The sequence below is a fragment of the Patella vulgata genome, chromosome 2 (assembly GCF_932274485.2).
Source record: "Patella vulgata chromosome 2, xgPatVulg1.2, whole genome shotgun sequence".
Taxonomy (NCBI): domain Eukaryota; kingdom Metazoa; phylum Mollusca; class Gastropoda; family Patellidae; genus Patella; species Patella vulgata.
The window spans coordinates 47,651,926-47,671,041 of record NC_065880.2 but is presented as its reverse complement, the minus strand read 5'-3'; the positions used below and the strand labels follow the sequence as shown (position 1 = coordinate 47,671,041).

The 19,116-nt window shown below is 35.8% G+C and overlaps 1 protein-coding gene across 1 annotated transcript; it reads right to left on the bottom strand.

The window, feature by feature from the left end:
* Positions 1–3,106: 3,106 nt before the first annotated feature.
* LOC126809799 (uncharacterized) lies at positions 3,107–18,751 on the bottom strand. The gene is made up of 13 exons (XM_050534581.1): positions 17,955–18,751; positions 17,135–17,294; positions 16,383–16,553; positions 14,425–14,516; positions 12,723–13,200; positions 12,339–12,561; positions 12,023–12,112; positions 11,558–11,766; positions 10,129–10,332; positions 9,526–9,700; positions 7,690–9,372; positions 7,331–7,450; positions 3,107–3,238 (listed from the first exon to the last, which is right to left on the bottom strand). Exons 1-11 carry the CDS (start codon positions 18,311–18,313, stop codon positions 9,281–9,283), a joined length of 2,253 nt encoding a protein of 750 aa, XP_050390538.1. The 5' UTR covers positions 18,314–18,751; the 3' UTR covers positions 3,107–3,238; positions 7,331–7,450; positions 7,690–9,280.
* Positions 18,752–19,116: the final 365 nt, after the last annotated feature.

Here is a 19,116-nt window from a genome sequence, read left to right as displayed (position 1 = left end):
AAGCAAGATATGCCCATATTTTGGAAGAAATCGATGGGGAAGAGGTAAAAGCAATAGGGCTTATCCTCTCATACAAGATCTTTTGATCCTTAATATATTTAAGATTCAACAGAATGGGACAACAATGTTATCCCCCCCCCCCCGGAGGGCCTATATAATCCGTACATATTTCCAATTTTGCCTGAAAAGCAGGGCTACAGCTCTAGAATGTAAGGTCTGATGCTAAAAAAGTCGAACTCATCCCAGAACTTTTGATCCTTAACACACAGTTTAAGTTTCAACATGAAAGGTCCGCAAACTTCATTCACGTAAAAGGCAAGTTTCATCTAAATCGAGTATATAATTGTGACCTCTAGATGGTCCACAACCTGGGTATACATGCTTTTATTATATACTATTTTCGTAAAGGGGAGTGGCTATTTGACGGGAAAGTTTTGGTCCGATTTTGAGGACACAATTATGGTGTAACGGTGATATATTTGAACAGTTTTGAAAATAAGATACAAATTGTGACCTCTAGAGGGTCCATAAGCTAAAACGAGATATTTCGTACAATTAGGGGGTAATAATCCAGAAAGTTACTGTCCAATACGCGTCAATATCGAAAGGAACCCAGATCTTTAGGATGTAAATATATATTTTAAGTTTTATCAAAATTGGATAAAAAATTTGAACCGCTGGATGGTCTACAACCTGGGTATTACGGTCAGATCTAAATATTAAAGCCACCGGCAGATTTCGTCAAGGTCACAAGATGTTATCAGGGCTGGGGCACGTGATTGTTGCCGGGCATGTGGCTTCGGGGAAGGGCTAGATCTTGGATTAGGATTGGCGCTATCACTGTTTACATCTCGCGACCTTGGAGAAATATGTAGGTGGCCTTAATATTTAGATCTATCCTGGGTATTACATGCGTTTAGGGGAGGGACCACTTTGTGGGGCAGCTCGGTCCGATTTTCAGGAAATGTGAACTCAACCGTAATTATGGTATAACGGTGATATATTCGAACGCCTTTTAAATCGGATAAAAATTGTAACCTCTAATCCAAGAAGTTACAATCCGATATGCGCGAATATGGAAAGGAACCAAACATGCATTTCAAGTTTCATCAAAATGGGATGAAAATTGTGACCGCTAGAGTGTAGTGTCCGTAAGCTAAAAACAAGATTTTTCGTACAATCGGAGGCCACAATCCATGAAGTTACAACCCGATACATGCCAATTTCGAAAGTAACAAAACTGAGATCTTTGGGACATAGACCTATATTTCAAGTTTCGTCAATATCGGATAAAAATTGTGACCTGATATAATTGAACGGTTTTTACTATCAAATAAAAACTGTTATTGCTACAGGGTCCACAAACTAAAATGTGATTGTTCGTACAAACAGGGGTCACAATCCAGGAAGTGACGGTCCTGTATGCGCCAATATCGAAAGGAACCGAGATCTTTCGGTAATAAACATACATTGTGCGTTTCATCAAAATCGGATAAAAATTGTGACCTCTACAGTGTCCACAACTTTGGTATTATTATGCATTTTTTTGGGGGTCAAGTTCAGCATCACAGGATTAAACCACCATAGGTTCTGTCTTTATGTTACTGGAGTTAAAACAGAAATAAAATTTCGCTTCATTTCTGGGTAATTTTATTAGCTAGAAATCGCTCAGAAAGCGTCTCCGACGATCTAGACCCCCGAGAGCTTCCGGGGACTAAGCGGCCCTTGATCTCTCGCCTAAAGACCTAGGGTGGTAGCCCCCCCCCCCCCAAATCAAGAATTGCTTCCGCCGGCCCTGAATTTGGTGAATGATTGGGGTCCTGTGTTGAACTCAATCAGTCTCAGCATTCTGCGAACTTCAGTTCCGGTGTTAAGCCCAATTTCCGCTAAACTTGGGAACGTTTTTTTTATGGATTGTTTTTTTCTTCTTCTAATTTTGTGTGAAGCATTAGGGCTGTGAAGCATTGGGATCGGAGAAGATGAACCCTGTTAATTTTCAGCATTTTGGGACTTCCTGTTCAAGAGATTTATTACGTGTCCGGAAAAGCAGTGAACACAATAGAGATCAGTGACAAACGGGACACTACCCTGGAAAATTCCGGGAATTTTTGTGTACGTAAAAGAACCCATGGCAGTTGGAAACGCCGTCGTCCAGGGGTAATTTTCCTCATGAAACACTGCATGGCGTATGCCCGTTAATCTCATTTCATTTGATTTCCATTTATTTGGCATGCACTGCTAGGCTGTCTTTATTTGTTCATCTGTTCATCTGAAATATTCGGTGTTTCCATTCATCGGTGAGAAATCATAGTAACTAATATCAACCTGACTTTATCGTGTCGTTGAGAACGTGAAACAGAAATGGAAAGTTCATAAACTGTTCTAATGTAACCATTTGTAGTCAACATGCCGTGATTTTCTTTCTTGAAAATATTGCAACGCAGGGCCTATTTCAAGGTTTTATTGGCGAAGCACGGTTTCCAATGTTTTAGGGTTCCGTGAAAATTTCCAGAATTTGACTTCTGATAACACGCTTACACTTTTATACCCAAAATATAACAGAATTAACATATTTAGATTTATACCCAAAATATAACAGAATTAACATATTTAGATTTATAACCGTGGGTCAGTATTATTAACAGCCCAAAGAAACATCCAAAGTCGATCCAAAGGGAAACGAACCTTCACTGTCACCTGCATAGGACAATGTTCTCTATGTATCGAAAGTAATCGATGATCATAATGCTAGCTAAGTTTCCCCATACCATCTTGCCAGATTCACCGGGCTATATATAAATAGCATTTTTTCAAAGCACGGATTATTTACCCAGAGGCACGTTCGTACATGTAGGCACGTTAAAATGGGCCCTGTTGCGAGGACTTTGGTTTGAACCTAGCTCACTTGTCAAAATCCGGTATATCTGTCTCTGAAAATACCGTGTAAAATAAACATAATCTACAAAATGTTATCTTCAACAAGCAACATAATCTCGATTTTTTTTCTTTCTTGTACAATTAAATTATTAGTCATTATAGAGAAATTTATTTATTTGGGATAACACGTCCCAAGGAAATGGAGAACACCAGGTACACAAAACATGTTTTTGGCACAAGGGCAGACTTCTACACTCTGTTTGCTTACAAAACACGATTTTCCCTTTATACCAAGCGGTTTACAGCTGACTCTATATCTAGGCATTGGTCCTACTGCGGTTTCTGGAGTATATGTCAAACTCTGAAACGATTAAGGGTAGGCTTTATGTTTATGTCATAAACAAGCGATTGCCATGCAAGATACGCCCACATTTTGCAAGAGATGGAGCGAGAAGAAGCTAAAAAAAACGAAGCGATATTTCTTACGATATTGGGCCATAATCCAGGAAGTTACGGTCCGATATGCGTGAATATCTACAGGAACTGGGATCTTCAGGATAAAATTTTTTTTTAAGTTGCATCAAAATCGGATAAAAATTGTGACCTCTACGAAATTCGAACTCAACCATCATTATGCTGTAACGGTGATATATTTAAATGATTTTTTTAAAATCGGATAAAAATGGTGACCCTCAACTAAACAACTTCCAGAAATATGGAAAACTTCACATGACACGGTCGCTTTCAAAGGGAAGGGTGATCCACAATTACCAGAAAATTACCTCCCCATTTCATTAACGTGAACAATTTGTAAGATTTAAAAAAAATATCCTAAAACACCTGTACAACTTTATTAAACAATATGATTTATTATCTAAACATCAGTCAGGGTTTCAAGAAAGTGATTCAACAATAAACCACCTTCTTGATATATATATACTCTTAAAAAAAGTAGGGGATATTTAGAAACAATACAAAACTACGGAAATGCACTGCTGTTTTTATTAGAGCCAGAGGTAACCAGTGTATGTTAATAACAGGCCAATTGCCTACACATGAACGTAAACAGTTCGTATGGGCGGCTTATCCGACGGCCGCATTTCACTCGCAAAGAGATACACCGTCAAATGTGAAAATGGACGTTTTGTTTTTCATGCTTTGTCTTAATAATGAGTAATTGCTCCACCAATCCTCAGACATTCAGCAGTTCGTCGTGGTATGCTCCTAATCAACCATCCAATCACGATTTGGGACAATCTGACCCACTTCTCTTGCAGTGCCACGGTCAATTCTTGTAGTGTTGTCGGTTGACGTTGACATCGACAAACACGTCTCCCGATCAAATTAAACGTAACACACTAAAGCAAAGATATGCTAAACAGTTAATCTTATGCAAGAAACCTATAGGAAAGCAAACATGGATAGATAAACCAGCACGCGGCAGTTTTCATCAACTCTTCCTTGAAGTGTCAAATTTGACAATGAACCCCTCCCAGGTGTATGGCGCTATAACGTGTCGCATGTGCAGCTCAGTGGTTCTGTTGGGGCGACAAGTTCTTCATCTGTGAACATACACTCAAAGCATGTCAAATGTCCATGACTATTTATCATATCGCAACCTGCATAGGTATTTGCATTTCAATATCCCCTACTTTTTTTGAAGAGTAAGCTTATATAATACTCTGGCACATGGGAATTATGTATAAGCTGCGAAAGTATAGTATTAGTCTAAATGTATGTGATTGGATATACAACTATTTAACAGATCGTATACAATGTGTTGTCCTTGAAGGCTTTCAATCACCTTTTTTGTCAGTTGAATCCGGGGTTCCCCAGGGATCAATACTTGGCCTTTTTCTATTTTTAATTGATATAAATGATATTTCAGACAATCTATAATGTACGATTATTTGCTGAAGATTATTTGCTGAAGATACGTCTCTATTTGCAATTATAAATGATAACCTATTGGAAACTGCTAATTCAATTAATAGTGATCTGAAGCTAATATCAACCTGTACAAATAGATGGCAAATAAAATTTAACCCAAATAAAACGAAAAACTTAATATTCACACGTAAAAAAATAATCATCCTAATCTTATATTTGAAAATAAAATTATTGATAAAGTTACTTCACACTGCCACCTGGGGCCAACTTTTCATCTAAACGGAACATGGGCAGAACATATTTCTAAAATTCACAAAAAAAAGCTTGTAATAGACTCATCATACTAGCCAATTAAAATTCAAATTAAATAGATCTGCCTTATGTACGATATACGTCCTGTTATGGAGTCCTGTTATGGAGTACGGAGATAGTATATGGGATAATTGTAGTACTAAAGATCCAACTAGAAACAGGAAGAATCATAACTGGTCTGCACCGAAATTCCGATAGAAAATATATTTATATTATTTCCACAAGAAACTGTATATGCTCGGTTTTACAATGTTTATATTATATGGTTTAGTATTTTTTGTTTCCCTGGGAAAGAACTTATATAGGCTTTTCCTGTTGTTCAATCCTTTTCAAATGAATAAAATAAATATTGTTTAAACAAGCTAAGAAACCCGTGATTTTTCGTACAATCTGGGGCCATAATCCAGGAAGTTACGATCTGATATGCACCAACAGTGACAGGAACGGAGATCTTTGGGACATAAACATATATTTTAAGTTTCATCAAAATCTGATAAAAATTGTGACTTTTAGAGGGGCCACAACCTTGGTATTACCTACTTTTACACTATTTGCGTACAAGGAGCGAACATTTTGTCAGGCAGTTTCAGTCTGATTTTCACGAAATTCGAACTCTACCACTATTAGGGTGTAACGGCGATATATTTAAACGTATTTTTAAAATCAGATAAAAATTGTGACCTCTAGAGGGTCCACAAGCTAAAAACGTGATTTTTCATACAATCCGGGGCCATAATCCAGGAAGTTACGGTCCGATATGTGCGAATATAGAAAGGAACCAAGATCTTTGGGATATAAACATATATTTTAAGTTTCATCAAAATCAGATCAAATTTGTGTCTTCTACAGGGTCCACAACCTTGGTATTACTTACTTATTTACACTATTTGTGTACAAGGAGCAGCCATTTTGTCAGGAAGACTTGGTACGATTTTCAAGAAATTCGAACCCAACCATCATTAGGGTGTAACGGTGACAAATTTAAACGTTTCTTAAAATCGGATAAAAGTTTTGACTTCTAGAGAGAGGTTCAACAAGCTAAAACCGTGATTTTTCGTACAATCAGAGGCCATAATCCAGAAGTTACGGTTTGATATGCGTGAATAGCAAAAGAACCAGGATCTTTGGGATATAAACATTTATTTTAAGTTTCATCAAAATCGGATCAAAATTGTGACAGAGGGTCCACAACCTCGATATTACATACTTTAACACTATTTGAGTACAAGAATCGGCTATTTTGTCCAGCAGTTTCGGTCCGATTTTCACGAAATTCGAACTCAATCATCATTATGGTGTAATGGTGATATATTAGAACATTTTTTTTTGATATCGGATAACAATTGTGATGTCAACTAAACAACTTCCAGACATATGGAAAACTTCACATGTCACGTTCTAGAGGCACTCGGCAAATCTCGGCAGATTCCGTTACTCTACATCTAGATGTAGGGTACTGGGATCTGCCGACGTTTGCCGAATGGGTCTAGAGGGTCCACAAGCTATAAATGCAATTTTTCGTACAATCAGGGGCCATAATCCAGGAAGTTACGGTCAGATATGCGCGAATATCGAAAGGAACCGAGAGATTTGGGTTTAAAAAAATACATTTCAGTTTTCATTATAAATCGGATAAAAATTGTGTCCAAAAGCTAAAAACGTTATTTTTCGTACAATCAGGGGCCATAATCCATGAAGTTACAATCCGATACATGCCAATATCGAAAGGAACCAAGATCTTTTGGAAATAAACCTATATTTCAAGTTTCGTCAAAATCTGATAAGAAATTGTGACCTGTGGCGTGTCCACAATTTGTTTGTGGACAGCCGGATGTCCAGACGGACGGACACAGGGGTGACCACAACATACGTCCACATGAAAATGTGGGCATATAAAAATGAAAATGTTCTCAAGTATCAAATAAATACCAATATTAGCTCAGTCTCCATATACATTAAGATAATCTCGATGAATGTACTACAAGTAATTGTTGACAGATTTGATATTTTATTTTGCATTTCATTCTATTAACAGGGGTTTTTGGCTAATACTTCTGTTGGAAATGAAATGGGGTTTAACGTCCTACTGTTCTGCACTGGCTTGGCTAATGAACACAGCACAGAATCGCTCTGAAGATTTTAAAATGGTTGAGATATTTAAAAAGACATTCTCATTAGTCCCACATCTCCAGCCTGCTCCTCTCACTTAATGACCCAACCTAAAGGTTTTATTTTGTAATAAATAGCATACCTCTTTGACACAACACTTGTCACTACCACAGGAATTATGATGATTCGGATCACAATTATCAACAAAATCTGTCAGTTCTCCATTTACTGTTTTCAACTCTCCATGTGACATCCAGACATACTAGAAACAAAATGAAGTCTCATGTTGGCTTTAGCCCAGACATAATATTTAATTTTCTTTATGGTTATGTTAGGAAAGTCAGAAAAACTAATTTCTTTGCATATCTTGGAAGTTGTAACATCAGAAAACAGGAATACATAATGGTTATAGATGAACCAAATAACATTATTGTAAAAAACAATTTTATTCTGTACACATAATTAACAATATTAAATACAAATGTACAACAAAGGTCTTACCTGTAACAGTAAGATTGAGACAGAAATAAGTCCGCATTTAACAAGTTTTAACATGTTGAGTTTAATCTATTTGTACAGATAATCCTGATTTGGAAGGTGTCCTGGGTGTTAAATATCATCAATACTTTATCTTAAGACACCTGTCACCTCTCACAGAGATATAACTCATAATCATATTTTCCTTCAAAGGAATTGTTGGCTTATATCCCTTACACACACACATATATACATATTTATAGTTAAATTAATTTCGTTTCCATAAAAGTACTTAGAATTTATACTATCTCAAGGTCTGATATTTTGATGTTAATTTCAGCCAATATGACACATATTTCTACAAAGACAAATCAGGTGTAAGTAAAACCCATTTCTAAATATAACAATAAACTAGCGGTTACCATGCAAGATATGGCCACATTTTGCAAGAGATGGACAAAGAACAAGCTAAAAAAAAAGTCATTTTTCGTAGAATCAGGGGCCATAATCCATGTTACGGTTCGACATGCAACAAAATCCAAAGGAACCAAGATCTTTGGGACATAAACATATATTAAGTCTCATCAAAATCAAATAAAAATTGTGACCTCTAGAGTGTTCACAAGCTAAAAACGCATAAACATAAACTTGAGAGTTATGGTCCGATATGCACTAATATTGAAGGGAACCACGATCTTTGGGTTATAACCATACATCAAAATCAGATAAAAATCGTGATCTCTAGAGGCTCCATAACCTTGGTATTACATACTTTTATTGCCTACAGGGAGCAGCCATTTTGTCGGGCAGTTTCAGTCTGATTTTCACGAAATTCAAATTCAACCATCATTACAGTGTAATGGTGATATATTTGAACTGTTTTTAAAGTCAAATTAAAATTGTGAAGCTAAAGACATGATTTTTCGTACTATCAGGGGTTATAATCCAGGAAGTGACAGTCTGATATGTCCAATATTGAAAGGAACCGAGATCTTTGGGTTATAAACACATATTTTAAGTTTCATCAAAATCGGATAAAATTTTTGACCTCTAGAGTGTCCACAAGCTAAAAACATGAAGTTACGATCCGATACATGCCAATATTGAAAGGAACCAAGATCTTTAGGCTATAAACCTATATTTCAAGTTACGTCAAAATCAAATAAAACGTTAGAGTGTCCACAAACAAAATGTGAACGGACACACGGCTGGACAAGGGCAACAACATAATACGTCCACATGAAAATGTGGGTGTATAAAAACATTCAATTTCAACACCTTGGCTATGCAATATGATAACTGAATTGAATTTAAAATAAGAATGAAAAGATTAATACCAGTTGGTTGAATTTCAGTTTTTAAAGTACATTCCTTTTCAACAGATGAATTTTAGCATTGACCTGTACCTCACACAAAATACCGGTGCAGGTATTTCTACATATCAATAAACGTTTCTTAATACACAAAAACAATCTTGTATTGAATAAAATTAACATACGAAATGATCATTATAGGGTGATTTGGCCCCTTGCTCTTCTGCTAAAAATTCAAAATGTTCTTGAAGGTGTAAAATCACATATTATTAATGCAAACTTTGTAGAATGTATTGAACTTTCTACTTGATTGTAAACTGAGAAACCAGTTGATTAGATGTTATTCTAGTCTGTTGTTGTGGTGATTGTCCTCCAACATAAACTTTTATCACACCTATAACAAACATAATATAAAAGTATAACTCAAAATATAATTTATTTTTATGTTTTCAGCATACACAATTTAATTAATTAGTTATACTAAGATAAGCTTAGATATTATACAAATTCAAGATCATCAGCATAAGAAAATATTAATTTTACTAACCTGGTTCTACTACAAAACCTTTATTATCAATCCACACAGCCATTTGATCTGATTTTATAGGTAGAACAATACGTACAGGTTCATTACGTGTTAATTGAACACGTTTAAATCCAACTAATTGATATCTAGGTGTTTCTACTGTAGCATTTAACCATGATATATACACTTGACAGACCTGTCAGATAAATTATATTTTCAACCTAAAATACACTCATTGATGCATACATTATACCCACATTCTACATGCTCATGATCAGCCAAAATGGGTGACCCCAGACAGAACCAAATAGATTCCACAGATTGCCAACAAACAGCCACTGAACACTAATGATCAACATATGTTGACATGTAGATTGACATGCAGAATGTGGGCATACTGTACTCAAAGTTTATTTAAAATTATCCTTAATAAAATGTCAACCCTCATTGGCAGAGCAAGCAGTATATATTTATTTTGTACTCAACATGGTTTTAATTTCCTGAATTAAACAGGACTGAACTCTGTCTGCCGGAAGTACCTAACATACAGATCACAATATTTTGAAATCAAAATATGTCTAATAAAATAGATTCATGGTAATAAATGTTAAAAGATCTATGTACCTCATCACCGTCATATTTTCCATTATCTACTATGGTAAATGATGCTGTTACATTTTGACCTGCCTCTATAGTGGCAGGATCAATGACTAGATTACTGTATAAAAAGGATGAGTAAGACAGACCATAGCCAAATGGATATAATGGTTTGCCAGTAAAATAACGATAAGTTTTCTCTGTCATGGTATAATCTGTCATATCAGGTACCTGTAAATAAACAAGCAAACAAATATTTTATATGGTAATAGTATATAACACCCCAAGTCTAGTTTTAATAATAGTTCTATTTATTAATCTTCTTTTGGCTCAATTACAAAGAGTTGATTGTTACTTGTTGATCAAGAAGTCAATCAACATTGCAGCTACTCTTTCACAGTCATACCGTATGTGAGAATTGGACATGTGGCAAATGAAGCCATGTTCTTTTTACGATCCAAATAAATTATATATTGAATAGTAGTTTTTATAATTCTGTAAACATACAAGCTTGCTGATGATTAATCGTCCACGTCTAGTAAGTAGCCTACCGATATGCCAAATTATTTTTTACATATCAGTACATCAGACATGATATTAACTGTCATCTCTGAAAGTATTTGAGCTGCAAATTGACCTGGAGAAGCCATCTAGCATTTCACCTAAAGAACCAGCGGGTGCCAGGCAGGATACACCCACATTTTGCAAGAGATGGATAGAGAACAAGCTAAAAACAAAAAGATTTTTTGTACAACCAGGGGCCATAATCCACAAAGTTATGGTCTTAAATGTGCAAATATCAAAAGGGACTGAGATTTTTTGTACAATCAGGGGCCATAATCCACAAAGTTATGGTCTTAAATGCGCAAATATCAAAAGGGACTGAGATTTTTTGTACAATCAGGGGCCATAATCCACAAAGTTATGGTCTTAAATGTGCAAATATCAAAAGGGACTGAGATTTTTGGAATATAAAGATATTTTTTAAGTATCATCAAAATTGGTCCATAACCTTTGTATAACATACTTATACACAATTTGCGTACAAAGAGCGGCCATTTTGTCAGGCAATTTCATTCCATTTTCCCGAAATTCCAATTCAACCTTCATTATGGTGGAATGGTGATATATCTAAACGGTTTTTAAAATCGGAAAAAAAATTGTGACCTCGGTGCACAAGCTAAAAATGCGATTTTTCGACCAATCAGGACGCATAATACAGGAAGTTATGTTCGGATATGTATGATAATCAACAGGATAAAAACATATTTAAAGTTTCAACCAAATCGGATAAAAACTGTGGTCTCTAGAGGGTCCACAGCCTTGATATACCATTGTGGGTGTATAAAAATGTTTCCCACAGTTACATAATGAAATCTTTTATTCTGCAATGTACATAAAACATAATGTTTAGTCAGAAATCATACCTATAGTTTTACTCAAAATAAATTTATACCTGTGACATATTAGAATACCATGTATATGGTAATCTAGCAGCAGGATTAGCTTTAACAGATTCTAGTGTTAAAACTTTATATAAGGCAGTTCCTGTAGCTTGAGCTGGGAAGAAACATTGAAATATGGCGGCTACTTTAGATGATTTATCTGCTATTGATATATCTATAGGTCCACCAGTAAATAATAATAATATGACAGGACCACTTGCTGAAAATATTTTTAAAAATGTTGTGATATATGTGTACACTGTTTAAAAAAGTAATTTTTAATAATTTGCCAAAGAAGGAGAGATGTTTTTAATCAAATCAAGCAGTTCCTAAATAGAAAACTTCACAGATTTAACTCCGCCTCCATTTAGATGTTTAATTTAAAAGCTTTGTCTGGACTTGCAAATTTTAAAGGCATCTTATAAATGAAATTTAATCTAAGTAGATGCTAGATATACAATAGAAAATATACTTACAATACTGAATAACATCTTGTAATAATTGTTTTTGTTTTCCTGGTAAATATATATCTCTTCTATCAACATTTTCTGTTTCAATAACCTGACCTATATTATAATAATCATATATTTACTCATAATATATGTTTCTAACATAAGTAAACATGTTATTGCATTTTCCAAAAATCTAGAATTATAAAAAACACACATGTGCAGTTTTAATAATTGAATAAACATATCAATATTCTTTTAAAGCACCAATTGATATAGCGTGATATTAAACTTTATTGTGGATATAGGAATTTCTCCAAAAATCTATTTATTTACAGTTTACCTGTTCCAAGACAAATAACAGTAACATCAACAGATTTTATAGCTGATAATACACTGTCTTTCTCATATTCTTTACATTCTGTATCCTTACAACCATCTGCATGATTGGTATGATCTGCCAAGGGGGATAATCCCTTCAATGGTGTTACCAGGAAGTTGAAATCAACATCAGCTGAATAGTCACCCAGTAATTGTGTTGGATTATTTGACATAGGTCCAACTATCTATAAGACAATAAAATAATGAATAAAGTTGTACATGTTAAGTCAGAAATCTAATTAATGAAAGAAATCTAATCTTAATTTGAAGTCACTTTTAAAATAAAATATTCAGGGTATTTGAAAACCTTACGAAAATGGTGATGTATCTACTGTGATATACTTACAGCTATGTTTTTTAATTTCTCTTTCAATGGTAGAAGTCCATTGTGTTTGAGTAAAACAAAAGACATAATAGCAGCTTGTACTGATACATCCTGATGTCTTTTACTTTGTATAACTGATGTATTGATGAAATTATAAGGATTCATTTTAACAGGATCAAATTCTCCAAGCTTCATTCTAGTGTAGAGAATGGGTCGAACTCTTTCGCGGACTAATTCTTCTGTTAAAAGTCCTGCTTGCACAGCCTTCCCAATGGATTCAAAAATTTGATGCTTGAAACCTGTTGGTCCTAGTTCTAGATTTAATCCAGCCTTTACACATCCAGCTGCTGCATCAAGGATGCTCTTAAAATAGAAATGCCAGATGATGCTAAATTCTACAGCCCCAGCATCACTTATCACATAACCTTTGAAACCCCAATCATTCCGTAACACATCAGTTAATAAGTGGGAGTTAGCACAACCAGGTACGCCATTTACACTAGAAAAAATAAATGAATACAAGTTACGGCAAGCACTACAGTATCATAATCCTGGACAGAAAACTGGAAAATAGTGAGATCAGGTAGTAGACCAAAATCCCTTTTAAAGGGATTCTTGGGAGTTCTCATAAATATTCTCTGTGACAGATACAGTAAATAACTGAATATCGTTGCTAAAATCTTTTATCAATCATATTCATGCTAAAGCTTCTATAATTTCAAACACACTAGTAGACCGGAGGCTCAGTGCGGGGGGTGTACAATAAATGGGCACAAAACCAGACCCAACTTTTCTAGAGTAAAATTTTGCGTAGAATACGATGCCGAATGGTAATCAGTCCGCCGTTGGGGCATTTTCGAGATATTCAGGGTCAAAGGTCAAATGAGGTCATTTGTATTGAAAGTGAATGCACAGCCATTCTTGTATCATAAAAACATGCTGAAAATGATCGAAGGTAATCAGCCCTTCAATAAAAATGTTAACTTGCTAAATTTACCTTTGTTCTCTGTAACCCCAGAGGCCAAAAGGTCAATTTTTCCGTTTTTGCACTAGGAAGATTTAAAGCAATAAAATGTCAGCGTAAAATATAAAAACTAAAGCGAAACCTGTTTTAATTAATAAAAGGAACAATTAAAACTTATCTTTAGGTGGTCTTAGTACCGTACATTTACTTTGGAACGTCGAAAACGATCTTGCATATCAGAAACAAAACACTTCGAAACCTGTTTCAAAAATACGTAAAAGCTGTCAAATCGAAATCTCTCCGATTTAATTTAACAACTATTGTTATACATAAAGAAACTAGTTGTCCGAAAAACAATTAAATAGTTTTATGGTTGGAATCCAGGTTTTGCTTTAGTTTTTATATTTTACGCTGATATTTTATTGCTTTAAATCTTACTAGTGCAAAAACAGACAATTTGACCTTTTGGCCTCCGAGGTCACAAAGAACAAAGGTGAATTTAGCAAGTTAACATTTTAATTGCAAGGCTTGTTACTTTTAATCATTTTCAACATGTTTTCATGATACAAGAATGGCTGCACATTCACTTTCAGTGCAAATGACCTCATTTGACCTTTGACCGCAAATATCTCGAAAATGCCCAACGGTGGACTGATTACCACTCGGCATTGTATTCTACGCAAAATTTTACTCTATAGTTGGGTCTCATTTTGTGCCCATTTGATAGACACCCCTCTGCACTGAGCCACCAGACTATACCTGTTATAACTACACATGAAACCATATGCTCCTCCATCTACGCACTGCTTAAACTGGGGTAAAAATGTTGTACGTAAATCTCTCTCAGATACCTAAAAAGAATATATACATTGGCTCTAAACATTTGTTATGATACTTACATGTACTTTGAAACATTGAGATAAAATACTCTTTGAACCATTGCACAATTAGTAATTGTTCTTCCAAAAGTATGTGTTGTTATAGTTTATTGCTCCATTCAGTTAGTATATGCCTCAAAGGCTTGATATGAAAGTTCTTACAGGGAGTATATCAGCACAAAGATATATACTATTCAAAAAAAGTAGGGGATATTTGATTTTGGGGGCATAATACTAAAATATGCAAATGACTACGAAAAAAGTCACTATAGAACCTAACAGAAGAAACATTTCCAGTTACATGTGACGCCCAAACGCACCAATAGCTACCGCATGGAATGCAGGTGATGCTTGGGATCATCATGGGGGTCCAACCCAAGATTTGCACGACTCTGACTTTGAATGTTACAGTCATTGTGGCATTGAATTCCAGGGTGGAAACATCAGTTTAATTGTTTTAGTGACCAGAAAACAAATTTTGATATGCGTCGGCTTACCCAAAATGAAAGGTTACGTGCCCTTGGCATGCTACAGATCGGCACAACACAGGCGGTTGTGGCGCGGACGATGAATGTTTCTCAGTCTGTCATAAGCAGGCTATGGTCCAGAAATCATGATACACAATCTGTACAGGACAGACCACGCTCAGGTCGACCAAGGGCGACAACTCAAGCCCAGGATCGATTTATCCGTACCTTGGCCTTGAGAAATCGTGTCATCACAGCAAATCAGATCAGCGCTCGTCTTCAAACAGACACTGGTGTGAGAGTGAGTGGCCAGACGATTCGGAATCGACTGCATAGGGGTCACCTTCGCGCCCGACGTCCTCGCGTGATCCCTTGTTTGAGAGATCATCACATTCAGGCAGGGATCGTCAACACTGGGATAATCGATGCTGGAGCAATGTGATGTTTTCAGATGAGTCAAGGTTCACTGTTGATTTTTTGGACAGACGTAGGAGGGTGTGGCGTCGTCGAAACGAGCGCTTCCAAGACGTTAACGTCATCAGACATGATCGATTTGGGGGTGGTTCTGTTATGGTGTGGGGAGGCATCACTGTTGCTGGAAGAACGGCTTTACATGTTGTTGCAGGGCGTGTTACGGCCAGTACTACCGGGACAACATCTTGGCAGTCCATGTTGTGCCGTTCGCACGATGTCATGGCCGCCGTTTCATCTTCCAGGATGACAACGCAAGATGTCACAGGGCCAGGATCGTTACAGGTTACCTCCAACAACAGAACATCACCACATTACCTTGGCCAGCACTGAGTCCCGACCTCTCCCCCATCGATAATGTCTGGGACATGCTTGGACAGAGGTTACGTCAACGTCAACAACGTCCTGCCAATGTCCAAGAACTTGCTGCTGCGTTGCAACAGGAATGGGACAATCTGGACCAAAATGACCTTAGACGTCTCATTAGGAGTATGCCACGTCGGATCAATGCTTGTTTGGCAAACAGAGGAGGATTTACCCGTTACTGACTTGGTTGTGATGCTGTGGTAACTTTGCTGTTTGACCCTGGGTATCATTTTACCCTTATAATGGTCAGTCTGTGCCTTACTTAGTCTAACGATCATTTGGAATAAATCGATGAATGTGAACTTCATTTCATTTTGTCATTTGTTTCTTCGTCAGTTTCATTAGGTGACTTTAATAACACTTAAAAATCAAATATCCCCTACTTTTTTTGAATAGTATACTTAAGTTACATTCTGACTGTGTATTAGATAGAAAAATCACCATTTCTGATGAGGGATTTGCTTTTCTTTCCTCCTAATGGACCGGATTAAGGGGGTTGGGGGAGGGCTGGGTGGCTTCTATTCAAATATTTTACCTTAGCATTAAATATTTGTCTTGAAATTGGTAAATCTTCAGGACCACCATAGGCATCAAAATGTTTACATGTTGTACTAGCTCGAATATACCGTTCATGATCTCCCTGTAAGCCTTGTATAAAATATCTAGCTAACATACCACTTAGATATGGATCTTCTCCATACGTTTCCTGAAAATAAAATTTATATGTCTTCAAACCTTTTGACTACATTACACAAATTTGATTTTAAGATTTATAACATGCTAGCTGACCCAAAGGAAAAACCTGACAATGTATATTAATCACAAAATAAGAAGAGTATGTTTCTTTCTTAGGGAGCTATTGGTATTATAATAAGAATAACTTAATGGGCTGGACGAATTTGTTGCGACAAACAGTGTATTCCTGCTAAGTAAATTATAGGAGATCTACAGAATTGAGCTGGCTCACTAACCCAAAAATCCCAGAATCGATCCTCAGGATTTTCCGTTCTGATTTCCCACTTGTCAGTGGTACAGTCAAAGAAAAGTGTCTAGTCATTTGGATGGGCCAAAAAAACGAGGTACAGTCTATATCACCGGCTGCATAACATCCCATGAAATAATAAGGGCAAAATTTCCCCCATGGCACACTGCATAGCATATGCGTATCTTCATTAGCCACATTGGTGCAGGAAAGTAAGACATTAAACTTTATTTCATTTCATTTAGTATGGATAGTACAGCATGTATCATATTATGTTGGAAAAGATAATATTAATAACATTCTACCTGATTTCTACCCCATAATGGATGCCGCATAATGTTTATAACTGGGCTGAAACAACCAAGTCCAGTATGATCTGAAAAATTTCCTCTACTAACATAATCGTTATGTTTGGCACGAACTTCAATGGCTGTTACCTCTGCTATGGTATAAATAACATCAGCGCTGTAAAGTTATGTAAAAGAAAATACAATTTAATATAAGATTGACTTTCTCTTTTAAAAAAACAAACCATACCAACATGTTGAAAGTGGGGAAACTACTAACAAATTCAAAATAGGAGATATACTGGAATGTCAAAATTCAAGTCAATGATTACATTGGTTGTATTTAGGTGACATATCAAAGTGGAGATATACTGGTGATTATATTTAGGTGACTGACTCCCTCAATTCGATTATCCAAATTATAAAGGTATATTTAAATAGTATCTTCTTGATATAGTTTGTTCTGGACATCAATATATATTTCAAAGATTGCTATCTCACAAAATAAATGTATTGATTTTCAAACTTAACTTCTTTTTTTAAAATTTAAAAATATGTATCCCTCAAAATGGGCAAACTTCTTTGATACCATTGGATTTTATTTCATATTTTGTGTGCAAATAATTTGTTTTTAAGTATGACAAAGCCATGGTTGAGATTCTGACGAGTTCCACGATTAACACAGGGGGCCCAAATAAAAAGAAACAGTAGTACATTAACTGACTACTGTGAAATCATACATTTTGTCAAATTACATCAGAATTTTTTTTAACCAGAATAAATGTTCTGAACCTTCAAGTCAAATAAATAAATGTTGGCAATGCATCGTTCCACTTACCTAAAAGTTGCTGCTAAACCAATAGCTTGTGGAAATGATGTGGCATTACCTGCATATCCATCACCTCTTAAACATTCTGTGTCCCACTGGAATTTCTTAATACCTAGACGAGGTATGGCTGGAGATGGACCACCATATTCACCTCCTCCACCTTTAGCCATTTGTAAAACTATTTCATCTAATGTAAGTCTGTTGATTAAATCTGTTGTCCTTTCATCAAATGATAGGGACACATTTTGAAAAGGGTAAACATCTCCATAAGTAGAGGGAGGTTGACTAAGGTATAAAATAGTTATTATCGTTTTTAAATGAGACACTTGAATGAATAAACTTGGGCAATATATATGCATCATCATCATTAATTTTTTTTTAATAAATGACTGTCTGGAAAGAACGATTTGCTTTTTAAAAAGATCTCCAAATGTATTAATAGGTTACTGATTCTTTACACTTATAATTTACATATTATTTACGTGTGATAAAATTGTCGCAACTAATCCGTGTAAAGCATTTCAGTAAATCCATGTGGCTTGTGGGGTTCATCTTCCCTATCACGTGCTTGATGTAAATAAAAGAATCATGTGATCTCTAAAAATAGCAAACAATGTCCCGCCACTTCCGGTTGAGTGTAAACAAACAAATAATGTCGAATTGTGTCGTAATAGGTTGTTCAAATTCGTACTACACACTCCAGAGGTGGCTAAAAAGCGATTGTAAAAAACATTCTGGTAAAAGACACGAAGTATGTGGATGTGGGGAGCCGTTTCAGTTATTGCCTTTCCCAAACAAAAGGAAACACCCTGAGTTGCGACTAACTTGGTTAAAATACATCAAAAGACAAGATGAACACAATAACAAGGTGTGGCAACCAAAACCCTACAGCCGCGTCTGCACGAAACATTTTATAGATGGGACACCGACACCTGAAAATCCCAATCCAGTTTTACAAATGGGGCATGATTTCCAAAACACAAAACTAAATAGTCGCAAAAAGCTTTATGTGAAACCACAAGTTCCTGAGAAGTCAGAAAATGTTGTTCATGATCATGATTATTTAAAAACTTATATCTGTGACTGTAGTTTCGACTGTCATTGTCCAGGTTGTATTAATAAGCATAAAGAGATACAATTATTGAAGGAAGAAAACCAGTGTTTGAAAAAT

Excerpts from the sequence above, each read along its gene's own strand:
- LOC126809799 (XM_050534581.1), bottom strand. The coding sequence starts at position 18,313 with ATGATGATGATGCATATATATTGCCCAAGTTTATTCATTCAAGTGTCT. Across the intron at positions 14,517-16,382 it reads GACAAATATTTAATGCTAAG|GTATCTGAGAGAGATTTACG; the intron begins GTAAAATATTTG and ends TATTCTTTTTAG. Across the intron at positions 10,333-11,557 it reads GGTATTCTAATATGTCACAG|GTACCTGATATGACAGATTA; the intron begins GTATAAATTTAT and ends GTTTATTTACAG.